Source organism: Amphibalanus amphitrite, unplaced genomic scaffold, assembly GCF_019059575.1.
Source record: "Amphibalanus amphitrite isolate SeventyFive unplaced genomic scaffold, NRLGWU_Aamphi_draft 000699F_arrow, whole genome shotgun sequence".
Taxonomy (NCBI): Eukaryota; Metazoa; Arthropoda; class Thecostraca; order Balanomorpha; family Balanidae; genus Amphibalanus; species Amphibalanus amphitrite.
In genome coordinates this window covers 364,396-379,010 of record NW_024882193.1, presented here as the reverse complement: position 1 = coordinate 379,010, position 14,615 = coordinate 364,396, and the positions used below count along the sequence as shown (strand labels likewise).

At 54.9% G+C, this 14,615-nt stretch overlaps 1 protein-coding gene and 1 non-coding gene across 2 annotated transcripts in view; one reads left to right on the top strand and one right to left on the bottom strand.

Annotated features, from left to right (window-relative positions):
- Window positions 1-1,042: 1,042 nt before the first annotated feature.
- Window positions 1,043-14,615, bottom strand: part of LOC122364812 (probable cytosolic oligopeptidase A) — a gene marked incomplete at its 3' end in the record, with an annotated part of 37,995 nt that continues 24,422 nt past the window's right edge. The window contains exons 10-12 of the mRNA XM_043335572.1: window positions 10,868-10,958; window positions 9,783-9,942; window positions 1,043-1,171 (exon numbers count right to left, since the gene is read on the bottom strand). Of these exons, the coding sequence (XP_043191507.1) occupies window positions 1,043-1,171; window positions 9,783-9,942; window positions 10,868-10,958 (380 nt within the window). The remainder of the gene's footprint in view (window positions 1,172-9,782; window positions 9,943-10,867; window positions 10,959-14,615) is intronic.
- LOC122364814 lies at window positions 6,026-6,237 on the top strand. Its single transcript, XR_006253636.1, has one exon. It is a non-coding gene; the product is annotated as a small nucleolar RNA U3 (small nucleolar RNA).

Here is a 14,615-nt window from a genome sequence, read left to right as displayed (position 1 = left end):
TCCAAAGCTAGTTGACTATTTTGACATGTGCATGATTCATAAAATTTTATCGCTGGACGTACCAATAGGATTGCGTGAAGCACTGTTGTTTAATCATGAATCAATCTCTCGAAGAACACGGCAGTCGGATCATATTTCAACCACTCGCCCCCGCAACAACCATGGAAAACGTACATTCATCTATCGTGCATCCAAATTGTATAACACATTCGCCATAGATCATCATGTGAACCACCTTAGCATGACTTCTTTTAAGCGCCACATTCGCAAAATGTTGGCTGATGCATCGTGATTTTTTTTCGTGACTAGTTAGTTTATTTTAAGTGTCCGCGATTTTGTTCTCATGAAGATGTGTGTGTGTTTTTATAAAAAAAAAAATTTATACCGTGCGGTGTTACATTGTATGACGAGGGTATTGGAGTAGCCCATTTTGTGTGGAAATGCCTGATGATGTGAAATAAATAAATAAATAAATAGTCGGCGGTCACAGCGCAGGGGGCAGCGGTCAGTAGTCGGCGGTCACAGCGCAGGGGGCAGCGGGCAGTAGTCGGCGGTCACAGCGCAGGGGGCAGCGGTCAGTGGTCGGCAGTCACAGCGCAGGGGGCAGCGGGCAGTAGTCGGCGGTCACAGCGCAGGGGGCAGCGGTCAGTAGTCGGCGGTCACAGCGCAGGGGGCAGGGGGCAGTAGTCGGCGGTCACAGCGCAGGGGGCAGGGGGCAGTAGTCGGCGGTCACAGCGCAGGGGGCAGCGGTCAGTAGTCGGCGGTCACAGCGCAGGGGGCAGGGGGCAGTAGTCGGCGGTCACAGCGCAGGGGGCACCGGTCAGTAGTCGGCGGTCACAGCGCAGGGGGCACCGGTCAGTAGTCGGCGGTCACATGGCAGGGGGCAGCGGTCAGTAGTCGGCGGTCACAGCGCAGAGAGCAGGGGGCACCGGTCAGACGGCCTCGGTACCGGCCGATACGCACCCCCCCCCCCCAAATAGAACTGCAAACGTGACCCGCTGCTCACCAAGTGACTGACTGACTGACTGACTGACTGACTGACTGATTGAGTGACGCACCAGTTTCTGAAGACGTTGGGCACGATGTCCACTGCGTCCCATTCCATGTTGTTTGGGGCACTGACGTCCGCGTACCGGACCGTGCAGAGCAGCGTCATCATACTGCGGCCGAACTGGGAACACAGAGCAGCGTCATCATACTGCAGCCCAACTGGGAACACAGAGCAGCGTCATCATACTGCGGCCCAACTGGGAACACAGAGCAGCGTCAGACTGCGGACGAACTACATATCACAGCGTCATACTGCGGCCCAACTGTGTATGCTGACACCAAATTTTTCGGTCAAAGCGTGACGCGAAACTTCGGGGCCTGTTTGGGTGTTTCCCAACCCTGGTGAAATGTCTGCGACAGGTTCAAGTGCCGTTCAAGTGCCACACATCTCACGAGGGCGTCGGGCGCCGGCTCCCAAATAACTCCACTGAGCTCTAAGGAGGGATTCCATGCTAGCTTTTTCATAGATAACTATATTATCAATATCCCTTATGATGATGACATTGCACACTTTCATATCTTCTGCCCTTCAACCTCCGACCATTCCTATAACATACACGTGCTTTTCAATTTTGCATCCCCGCTAGCACAATGCTATATACCTGTAGCTGGGGGAAGGGAGGGGAGGGCTACTCGCTGGCAAACGTTCTTTGTCACCCTGTCCCGCCCCGAATCGCCAGCGAATTTCACGCCCTGCCTATCAACTCATTTTCACAGAGAAACTTTGCATGTGTGCATGTTGGTTTTAGCAAGGCGAGCCGAGAAGGTACCTAATTGCAACATTTTCAACTTTGTTTCGCTAGTGCCTGCCGACTGGTGAAGATCAGGAGACTCTGCTCGGCCCTAGAGGCAGCTGGAACTAACAGGAGACTCTGCTCGGCCCTAGAGGCAGCTGGAACTAACAGGTACTCTGCTCGGCCCTAGAGGCAGCTGGAACTAACAGGAGACTCTGCTCGGCCCTAGAGGCAGCTGGAACTAACAGGTACTCTGCTCGGCCCCAGAGGCAGCTGGAACTAACAGGTACTCTGCTCGGCCCTAGAGGCAGCTGGAACTAACAGGAGACTCTGCTCGGCCCTAGAGGCAGCTGGAACTAACAGGTACTCTGCTCGGCCCCTAGAGGCAGCTGGAACTAACAGGAGACTCTGCTCGGCCCCAGAGGCAGCTGGAACTAACAGGTACTCTGCTCGGCCCTAGAGGCAGCTGGAACTAACAGGAGACTCTGCTCGGCCCCAGAGGCAGATGGAACTAACAGGTACTCTGCTCGGCCCTAGAGGCAGCTGGAACTAACAGGAGACTCTGCTCGGCCCTAGAGGCAGCTGGAACTAACAGGAGACTCTGCTCGGCCCCAGAGGCAGCTGGAACTAACAGGTACTCTGCTTGGCCCTAGAGGCAGCTGGAACTAACAGGAGACTCTGCTCGGCCCTAGAGGCAGCTGGAACTAACAGGAGACTCTGCTCGGCCCCAGAGGCAGCTGGAACTAACAGGTACTCTGCTCGGCCCTAGAGGCAGCTGGAACTAACAGGTACTCTGCTCGGCCCTAGAGGCAGCTGGAACTAACAGGAGACTCTGCTCGGCCCTAGAGGCAGCTGGAACTAACAGGAGACTCTGCTCGGCCCTAGAGGCAGCTGGAACTAACAGGTACTCTGCTCGGCCCTAGAGGCAGCTGGAACTACCAGGTACTCTGCTCGGCCCTAGAGGCAGCTGGAACTAACAGGTACTCTGCTCGGCCCCAGAGGCAGCTGGAACTACCAGGTACTCTGCTCGGCCCTAGAGGCAGCTGGAACTAACAGGAGACTCTGCTCGGCCCCAGAGGCAGCTGGAACTACCAGGTACTCTGCTCGGCCCTAGAGGCAGCTGGAACTACCAGGTACTCTGCTCGGCCCTAGAGGCAGCTGGAACTAACAGGAGACTCTGCTCGGCCCCAGAGGCAGCTGGAACTAACAGGTACTCTGCTCGGCCCTAGAGGCAGCTGGAACTAACAGGTACTCTGCTCGGCCCTAGAGGCAGCTGGAACTAACAGGTACTCTGCTCGGCCCTAGAGGCAGCTGGAACTAACAGGTACTCTGCTCGGCCCTAGAGGCAGCTGGAACTAACAGGTACTCTGCTCGGCCCCAGAGGCAGCTGGAACTAACAGGTACTCTGCTCGGCCCTAGAGGCAGCTGGAACTAACAGGTACTCTGCTCGGCCCCAGAGGCAGCTGGAACTAACAGGTACTCTGCTCGGCCCTAGAGGCAGCTGGAACTAACAGGTACTCTGCTCGGCCCTAGAGGCAGCTGGAACTAACAGGTACTCTGCTCGGCCCTAGAGGCAGCTGGAACTAACAGGTACTCTGCTCGGCCCTAGAGGCAGCTGGAACTAACAGGTACTCTGCTCGGCCCCAGAGGCAGCTGGAACTAACAGGTACTCTGCTCGGCCCTAGAGGCAGCTGGAACTAACAGGTACTCTGCTCGGCCCCAGAGGCAGCTGGAACTAACAGGTACTCTGCTCGGCCCTAGAGGCAGCTGGAACTAACAGGTACTCTGCTCGGCCCTAGAGGCAGCTGGAACTAACAGGTAGATCGCATGTTTTGAGTAACGGTCACAAATCTGACCAATCTGTGACACTCCTTAGCAATCACGTGACTATTGACTAACTATTGTGGATAAATTTTGTGTTTTGTTTTGTTTTGATCTTACCCAAACAGGGGCCCAGGAGCGATTTTCAAGTTGGGGGGGGGGGGGGCAAGCCCAAAATACCTGACATGACGCATATGAAACACTAAACAGTGGCGTAGTCAAGGGGTCCCAGGAGGGGGTACAGTTAGGTACCCAAAACACTTTAAATGCCTCTAGGGGCCAAAGTGTAGTATGTGGCGAAAAACAGACTTCACCTTCGTAATCAACGTCACAAACTACAAATTAGCCAATACTTATGAAAATCTATTGGGGTCCGAATGTGGTTCTGAATGTGAATCTGAATCTGAGGCTGTCTTGACAGACGTGTCGTTTGTCAAGACAGCCAAATCAAATCAAATTGTCAAATCATATTGTCAAAAATTGTCAAGACATTTTCTTTTAAATTTATTAATCGTTTGTTTAATAAGATTTTAAATACGTATCTAAATACGTTTTCACACCTAGGATTAAGGCCCTTAACCCGCGCCCTGGTGGGGTCTGTTTATAACGCGACCTGGTGGGGGGGGGGGGCTATTTTTTGCCCCCCCCCTCGTATCTCCGAAACTACTGGACGGATCCGCAAAATTCAAACGGCGTACGAAAGGCCTGTCAAATTTGTCGCGGGAAACCAAATTTCATTGACCTCGGGGTCACCGATGACGTCACAGGTCAGGTCAAAGATGAAATGTTTCACCGTTCACGGGTCTTCTAGGCAATGCGCTATAACACCGAGGAAAACGCATTTTGTCGAGAATCAGCGATAGGGCGTCAGTTGCCTAGTAGATATGTTGCTATTAGAGGTCACTGACAATGCCAGGTCACGTCACAGGTCAGGTCACCAAGGGTCACAGGTCAGGTCACATGAGCCCAACTTTACTAAGGTTGTGTGATGCATGTTTTATGGCCAATTTTTCATTTCCAACTCAATGGTGTTGGTTATAAGATTATCAGGTACGGTTTAGGTCACTTTCTGATGAAGTTCAGGTCAAGGTCAGGTCCAGGTCAGGCCAAAAAAAGGTCAAATTTTAAAGTTGATATTTTTGCATAAAATGGGTATTGATTCGATGCAGCTCGTCACGGGGAGTCTAATGGTGGTCTTTGTTTTGCGCTACGGGGTCTAGAATTGCTAAAAATTGAGTTTGAAAATTTGACGTCATCAATTTTGAACAGTTTTTTCGCTATAACTTCGCCAAAAAAAGAGATATCAATCTCAAATTTGGTATGTGGATGGAAGGCGGTAAGGACTATCACATATATTCCGGTTTTTTGCGAAATTCAAAAAACTTTTTGGATTTTTCGATCATTATATCAAAAAAAAAATATTTTTTGATTTTTGGGGGTCAAAATCCAAAAATTTCAAAAATCCGAGATAGCAGTTTTGTAGCCCTGTCAATTCTACAGCTTTTATGTCCTTATCATTTTTCTGTATTTGCAAAGCTATAGGCCTGACAGCTCTTCCCGCGAAACCCTTTTTTGGGTCGAAAACGGCAGAACATGACGTCACTCTGACGTCATTTCCGGCCAACCTATCATAGCCTTTGGAAAAATTTTTGGTCACCATATGTAAAATTGATGTCCGGGAGGGTACTGAAAGTTTGGTGACGATCGGCGCAGCGGTTCTGGAGATATATCGAAAAGTCTGGAGGGGGGGGGGGGCAAAAAATAGCCCCCCCCCACCAGGTCGCGGGTTAAGCTGCCCCTTATACCTACCCACCTAGGATAAAAACTTTCACCGTCGCGTTCCTCGCACCATTGCACGCCAAATGATATTTCAAAGTAAAGCGAGTAACGACTGCAGAAAGGCAAGGTTTGATTAACACCAACAATGAATTATCCCCCCCCCCGCGGGCCTCTCCGGTCTCCCAATTCAAAATCTTTGACGGTGCCGGTGTAAATGATCCGCTTCTATTCAAGCGAGTTATTCAGGAAAAATCCAGTGGAAGAGTTCATTCGAGCACCACATAAGCGTGGAGTTAAATACCAGGTAACATCGGAAAAAGAAGAACTTTATATTGAGGTAATTATCATTTCTGAGTGAAATACTGTCAGGCTAGCGAAGCGTTAGTCCTAACCGTTGATAACAGATGGCTCTGTAGTGCAGGGGCAAAACTGGACCCCCTTATTGCTTAACTGTAGTTGTAATATAATTTCTTCGGATCTCATGTCCGTTTTTGGTAGGACATCAAGACATACTAACGAATGATACTATTCTGTGGTGTGTTCACACACCGTATTTATGTTCAAAGTGCACACTATACCTAAAACTCACATTCAGCTCCTCTGGTCTTCAGGATGAGGTTTGGACTGAGCGGTCTACAAGTAAGACCTTACTTCTGCAGGAGCTACCCGACAGGTCTTAATGCGGTCCCCACATGGGGGTGCCGTGTGTCCCAAACCACAATGATGGAGAAATGGTCTCTCGTAAGCGGGAAATGGTATGTTACCATCCTGGCGTCGGAGGTAATCATGCGTTGATGACCCATCCACTAAATGCTTCGGCAGGAGGTGGCGGAGAGAGCACACGCTGAGTGGTTTCGAACATACCGTATGGACGTCTGGGGGCGGAGCGCGGTGCGTGATATGACAGTGAAATGTTACAGCGCTATAACCGTGAGTGTGCATAATGTGAGTTACTTCAAAACAGCTAACAATGAAACTTAACTGATAATTGCCCGAGCGATAGTTTCTTGAGCAAATCCATTTTCTTACTTTCTCCATTTACTAAGTAAAAAGTACCGCTGTCAATCGGAACTTGACCTTCCGGAATTCCGACTTTGTCCAATGTTCAATTCAGAATTTGGCTGGACAAAGGCAGCCGGCTTCGGACAGCATTGGACAATCCCTTATTACACCTGAGCATTTTATGAGGTAATCCCTTATAACATAGATAGACGAATAGAAAGCTCAGCTCTCGATACGCTGAACACTTTTGGGCTGATAAAAGTACCTTAAAGGCAATTTAAATAACTGAGTGTTGAGTGCACATTATTGCGTAGTTTGCGGACATCTGGACAAATGGCTGGCTTGGACAGCTTCGGACGAACATCGAATAAACATTTTCTGAAATGGCACCACTTCCTCTAAGTTAGCTTGCAGCATAGTTGGGGCACCAGCACGTTTGAATGAGATGAAAACAGGCACCGGCCCTGCTGCCAGCTGTACTTGTAAGTTGTAACCATCCCCTCCCCCTCCCTCCCCTGCCGAGAGTGGCTGTGTGTCGTGTGTCCCCCCTCCCCTCTCATGCCGCCATTGGCTGTGTGTCCCTCCCCTCCTCTCCCCCTCCCCGGCCGAGAGTGGCTGTGTGTCCCTCCCCTCCCCTGCCGCCATTGGCTGTGTAGTGTGTGTCCCTCCCCTCCCCTCCCCCTCCCAGCGTGCCAGCAGAACAATGCCATCTGTCTGGGGCGTCAGACGACCCCTCTGCCCGGCACCTCCGCCCCTCTGCCCGGCACCTCCGCCCCTCTGCCCGGCACCTCCGCCACTCTGCCCGGCACCTCCGCCACTCTGCCCGGCACCTCCGCCACTCTGCCCGGCACCTCCGCCCCTCTGCCCGGCACCTCCGCCACTCTGCCCGGCACCTCCGCCCCTCTGCCCGGCACCTCCGCCACTCTGCCCGGCACCTCCGCCCCTCTGCCCGGCACCTCCGCCCCTCTGCCCGGCACCTCCGCCACTCTGCCCGGCACCTCCGCCACTCTGGCACCTCCGCCACTCTGCCCGGCACCTCCGCCACTCTGCCCGGCCGCGCCGCGCCGGCCGCCGGACCCGGCCCGTGTCGTTGATTCACTCTCTGCCGCCGGAGCTCGGGTAGCATAGCCCGCCGGCCGTGTCCACTGTCCAGGGCTGCTCCCTGTGTTCAGCCTGTGCTGACCCGACCGGGGCAGCCGGCGGCCGGGAACCAGGCAGACGCAGGGCAGCGCCCAAGGCCGGTCGACCGAGGGGGAGGGGGGACTGAACTTAACTCATTGCACTGAACTTTGAAGCGAGCTATTTTTAAGTGTCATCGATAAAAATATACACTGAAACATTCGATTGTTGTGTCCATGAAGCACTGTTCGTTTCAGTAAATCATTACAAAAGACTACTCAGGGCGGCCTGGGTGTCGGAAATGACGCCTCCGGTGTGCAGTGTACAGTGGCCAGTAGCCATTGGCCGGTGTGCCATGAAGGCAGTGTTATACAGTAGCCATTGGCCGGTGTGCCATGAAGGCAGTGTTATACAGTAGCCATTGGCCGGTGTGCCATGAAGGCAGTGTTATACAGTAGCCATTGGCCGGTGTGCCATGAAGGCTGGTGTGCAGTGTTATACAGTAGCCATTGGCCGGTGTGCCATGAAGGCAGTGTTATACAGTAGCCATTGGCCGGTGTGCCATGAAGGCAGTGTTATCCAGTAGCCATTGGCCGGTGTGCCATGAAGGCAGTGTTATCCAGTAGCCATTGGCCGGTGTGCCATGAAGGCTGGTGTGCAGTGTTATCCAGTAGCCATTGGCCGGTGTGCCATGCAGGCTCGTGTGCAGTGTTATACAGTAGCATTGGCCGGTGTGCCATGAAGGCTGGTGTGCAGTGTTATACAGTAGCATTGGCCGGTGTGCCATGAAGGCTGGTGTGCAGTGTTATGCAGTAGCCATTGGCCGGTGTGCCATGAAGGCAGTGTTATCCAGTAGCCATTGGCCGGTGTGCCATGAAGGCTGGTGTGCAGTGTTATCCAGTAGCCATTGGCCGGTGTGCCATGCAGGCTCGTGTGCAGTGTTATACAGTAGCATTGGCCGGTGTGCCATGAAGGCTGGTGTGCAGTGTTATACAGTAGCATTGGCCGGTGTGCCATGAAGGCTGGTGTGCAGTGTTATGCAGTAGCCATTGGCCGGTGTGCCATGCAGGCGGTGTCAGTAGGTGTACTGCATTACGGAGGGCATAGGCCGGCGGAACGGGGGGGGGGCACCGGGGCACCGTGCCCCCTTGAATTCTGCAAGGGGGGCACCAATAGCAAGGGCCCCCCTTAAATTTGAGGTATTAGTACCAGGGGCAGATTCGGGAAAACTCCAAGGGTAGGGTCGTGAATCGAAGTGGTGCCTCTACCTATATACCCAAAATTAAAACCTCAACGGATTTCGGCCACTTAATTTTGATGGTGCCCTATTTTCAGGTTTTTATTTTCTTTATTTTTGGTTAGTCGTGTGATGACTGGTGCCCCTGCTAGGCCGCTGGTGCCCCTGGAAAGACTGTGGTACCTACCTACCCTGCCCCCTGACAAGCCTACGGTGGGCCCTGCACATGACTTAGGTGCCCATGGGCCCTGACAGGCCCGTGGTGCCCCTGACAGGCCTGTGGTGTCCTTGCTAGGCCTGTGGTGTCCCTGGGCCTTGGCAGGTCTGTGGTGCCCCTGGCGAGCCTGTGGTGACCCTGTTAGAACGCAGGTGCCCTTGACAGGTTTGTGGTGCCCCTGACAATCCTAAAGTGGTGCCCTTGACAGGACCATGGTGCCCTTGCGAGGCCGGTGGTTCCCCTGCGAAGCCGATAGTACCCCTGGCAGGCCTCTGGTGCTCCTGACAGGCCCGTGGTGCCCCTGCTAGGCCTGTGGTACCCCTGGCGGGCCTGTGGTGCCCCTGTCGGCTGTCAGGCCTGTGGTGCTCCTGGCAGGCATGTGGTGACCCCAGGCCCTAAGTCATGACCCATGTGACCTCCACCCTGGGATTCGCCACTGATTAGTACTGCGATGGCTTCTGGGTAATTTGATACATGTAGGATTAATGGAATTTATCAAACGAGAATAAGGAAGAGACAAACACATAGGTACTTGAGGATCAGCTTAAAGTTGACCACACATACGGGGGTGAACTGCCATTTTCGTTTAGTAAAAAAAATCATCGTGTCAGGGCTGTGACGAAAAATAAGTGGCCTAAATCCGATGAGAAAACAGGATTTGGGGGTACCCTAGGTTTGGCTCCTTGAGCTGGTGTCCCCCTTGTCTCAAATCGTTCCGCCGCCTATGACGGAGGGCCCGGTATGGCAGTTCACAGCTCCGGCAGTGAGCCGGCGCCGACCTCCCCCCCCCCCTCCCCCTCCCTCCGTACACCGGGTCACTGACCTTCTCAAAGAGCGTCTGGACGTCTCGGAAGCTGAGGCCACTGCCACCTGGCGGCGGGAAGTTGAAGTTGAGGTAGGAGATGGGCGTGGCGTCGCAGATGGCGCTGCGGTGCCGTCCGGTGAAAGTCCAGCCGGCGCCCAGCGGGAACGACTTGCCCTCCCTGCGGCGGCGGCAGATGGCGGGTCACAGTGGGTCAGAGCGGGTCACAGTGGGTCACAGTGGGTCAGAGCGGGTTACAGTGGGTTACAGGGCGGGTCAGAGCGGGTCACAGTGGGTCAGAGCGGGTCAGAGCGGCTCACAGGGCGGGTCAGGGCGGGTCACAGTGGGTCACAGTGGGTCAGAGCGGGTCACAGGGCGGCTCAGAGCGGGTCACAGGGCGGGTCAGAGTGGGTTACAGAGCGGGTCACAGTGGGTCACAGTGGGTCAGAGCGGGTAAGAGTGGGTTACAGAGCGGGTCACAGTGGGTCAAAGCGGGTCACAGGGCGGGTCACAGTGGGTCAGAGCGGGTCACTGGGCGGTAGACAGCGGCTCAGAGCGGGTCACAGTGGGTCAGAGCGGGTCACAGTGGGTCACAGGGCGGCTCAGAGCGGGTCACAGTGGGTCACAGTGGGTCAGAGCGGCTCAGAGCGGGTCACAGTGGGTCACAGGGCGGCTCAGAGCGGATCACAGTGGGTCAGAGCGGCTCAGAGCGGGTCACAGGGTTACAGAGCGGGTCACAGGGCGGGTCAGAGCGGGTCACAGTGGGTCACAGTGGGTCAGAGCGGGTCACAGTGGGTCAGAGCGGGTCAGAGCGGGTCACAGTGGGTCAGAGCGGGTCACAGTGGGTCAGAGCGGGTCAGAGCGGGTCACAGTGGGTCAGAGCGGCTCAGAGCGCGTTACAGAGCGGGTCAAAGCGGGTCACAGTGGGTCAGAGCGCGTCACAGTGGGTCAGAGCGGGTCACAGTGGGTCAGAGCGGGTTACAGAGCGGCTCACAGGGCGGGTCACAGTGGGTCAGAGCGCAGCATTTCGGAGCTGTGAAGAGGGGAGCGCCGGGCGGTAGTTGGTTGCCATCCCCGACTGCGCGCCATTTCGCCCGGTGGCCCACCTGGCGTAGGGGTCCACCAGCAGCTCGGAGAGACGCCGGCCGTCCTCCCAGACCGAGAGTCGGATCACATCCGGGTGCCACCGCTCCGCCTCTGTGGCACAGTGAGGGGTACTGTCAGACACGCGGTACCTAAATACCACCGCCGGCCGGAGGACCGTCCCAGAGGACTGGGTCGGGAACCGCTGGGGAGCGGGCACGGCACGACTCCAGGCCCTCATCAACACACCGGGCTCCAATACCGGTCCCCGCTCCGTTATCAGTGCGCGAGCACATACAGACACACGCCGAGCACACCCGGTACCCCTCCCCTCCCCCTCACATACAGACACACGCCGAGTACACCCGGTACCCCTCCCCTCCCCCTCACATACAGACACACGCCGAGTACACCCGGTACCCCTCCCCTCCCCCTCACATACAGACACACGCCGAGTACACCCGGTACCCCTTCCCTCCCCCTCACATACAGACACACGCCGAGTACACCCAATACCCCTCCCCTCCCCCTCACATACAGACACACGCCGAGCACACCCGGTACCCCTCCCCCTCCCCCTCACATACAGACACACGCCGAGTACACCCGGTACCCCTCCCCTCCCCTCACATACAGACACACGCCGAGTACACCCGGTACCCCTCCCCCTCCCCCTCACATACAGACACACGCCGAGTACACCCGGTACCCCTCCCCTCCCCTCACATACAGACACACGCCGAGTACACCCGGTACCCCTCCCCTCCCCTCACATACAGACACACGCCGAGTACACCCGGTACCCCTCCCCCTCCCCCTCACATACAGACACACGCCGAGTACACCCGGTACCCCTCCCCTCCCCTCACATACAGACACACGCCGAGTACACCCGGTACCCCTCCCCTCCCCCTCACATACAGACACACGCCGAGTACACCCGGTACCCCTCCCCTCACATAGACACACGCCGAGTACACCCGGTACCCCTCCCCTCACATACAGACACACGCCGAGTACACCTGGTACCCCTCCCCCTCACATACAGACACACGCCGAGTACACCCGGTACCCCTCCCCTCCCCCTCACATACAGACACACGCCGAGTACACCCGGTACCCCTCCCCTCCCCTCACATACAGACACACGCCGAGTACACCCGGTACCCCTCCCCTCCCCCTCACATACAGACACACGCCGAGTACAACCGGTACCCCTCCCCTCACATACAGACACACGCCGAGTACACCCGGTACCCCTCCCCTCCCCCTCACATACAGACACACGCCGAGTACACCCGGTACCCCTCCCCTCCCCTCACATACAGACACACGCCGAGTACACCCGGTACCCCTCCCCTCCCCCTCACATACAGACACACGCCGAGTACACCCGGTACCCCTTCCCTCCCCCTCACATACAGACACACGCCGAGTACACCCAATACCCCTCCCCTCCCCCTCACATACAGACACACGCCGAGCACACCCGGTACCCCTCCCCCTCCCCCTCACATACAGACACACGCCGAGTACACCCGGTACCCCTCCCCTCCCCTCACATACAGACACACGCCGAGTACACCCGGTACCCCTCCCCCTCCCCCTCACATACAGACACACGCCGAGTACACCCGGTACCCCTCCCCTCCCCTCACATACAGACACACGCCGAGTACACCCGGTACCCCTCCCCTCCCCCTCACATACAGACACACGCCGAGTACACCCGGTACCCCTCCCCTCACATAGACACACGCCGAGTACACCCGGTACCCCTCCCCTCACATACAGACACACGCCGAGTACACCTGGTACCCCTCCCCCTCACATACAGACACACGCCGAGTACACCCGGTACCCCTCCCCTCCCCCTCACATACAGACACACGCCGAGTACACCCGGTACCCCTCCCCTCCCCCTCACATACAGACACACGCCGAGTACACCCGGTACCCCTCCCCTCCCCCTCACATACAGACACACGCCGAGTACAACCGGTACCCCTCCCCTCACATACAGACACACGCCGAGTACACCCGGTACCCCTCCCCTCCCCCTCACATACAGACACACGCCGAGTACACCCGGTACCCCTCCCCTCCCCTCACATACAGACTCACGCCGAGCACACCCGGTACCCCTCCCCCTAACATACAGACACACGCCGAGTACAGTCTGTCTTGAAAGTACCGCAGCATGGGCTGCGGCGGCCCGGCGAACTAAAGGTCGGGAGCTCGGTGGTTTGAGAGCCCCAGAGCACGTGACGGCAGTGAGCCAGGAGAGAGTGACCGGGCAGGTCGCGTGCGGTGCCGCTCTCCCTTACTCTTTCCACCCCGCTGCGGCGCCTGTCGCCCGGGGGCACGGGCCGTCTGCGAGCACGAGTGGAGAACTTGACCGGCCCGGCCGATCCCCCGGTGGCCGGTTCACCCTTGGAACCGTTTTATTCTCGACGAAAAGACAGACGAAGCCAATCTAAAGGCTGAGCGCGACTACTTGCATTGTTATCAGAACATGACACATATTCACTATGAACAATACTTTACGATCATGGAACGGAACAGAATAAATGTAATAAAACTGAAATAACAATGTGAATAACAACAGAACAATGTCAACGCAGTAGTTTGTCGAAAATCTCAGATTAACTATGGGTTTAAATCTGATCGATTGATCCAGTAACTTAGGATAAAGTAATTTGTTTCGTATTTATTTATGCGAGATAAAAATTAAAAAAAAAACTCCCATTCTCACCGCCATTGTTGAGATTGAAACAAAATAGTATTTAAGCGAAAGCCAATGGAAGTAAGACGGAATGGTAACCTATTGCTCATAACTAAAGGAAGCCAAAGCAAATCCTACACTTGTGTTTTTGTCTTCCTTTAGTTATGTACCAAAGATTACTATTCCATCTTATTAGAAGTATAATCATTATCATGCAAAAAAAAAACACTATAGAAGGCAAATGGCTGCTACATAAAAAAACATCACAAAATAACTAACACATTATACTCCTTATTTCCTATACATAAAAGTTACCGGCAAATATTTTCATTTTACGATCGGCTGGCCAAGCAATTGTTCGCAGCGCCTACTTCTAGGTAGAGGATTGATAATCGTATACCAAACACGGGGTATGCAGATTTATGCCAAAAGGTCACTGAGATTATGGGTATTAACAGGTAGCGGCATATTAATCTTCAGTTCCTGAGTGCTCACTGTTCACTGTTCAGTTCAAGAATCAAGATGAGAGTTGAGATCATACGAGGCTGTATGGTGTGAATTTTATTCGTTTAATGATCTATCAAAGCTCCTCTCTCTCTCTTCTCTCTCTTTCCCTCTCTCTCTCTCTCTCTCTCTCTCTCTCTCTCTCTCTCTCTCTCTCTCTCTCTCTCTCTCTCTCTCTCTCTCTCTCTCTCCCTCTCCCTCCACAAGATGCTGAAATTTTAGCGGACTCCAACAAATGTTGCAGAGTCTAAAATAGCTACCAAAAGCAGTCCGGAAGAGTTGCGTCAATCCCTGTACCGGCAAGTGATACGTTTATGCTTATGGCAGTGCACTGGTCCGGAGTCAGAGTCGGAGTCGGAGCCGATCAGCAGGCCGAAGTCAGATTTGGAGTTGCAGTCGGAACAGCGCCGTCGCGACTCAGAACCCTTTTCCTTTATATTTTCGGCTTCAAAGGAGCTGGCTAGATTTATTGCTTCACAAAGCAGGCTCTCTGCACACTGCTGCGTTGGGGGGAAGGGGGGGGGGGGCTGCAACGTCCCTCC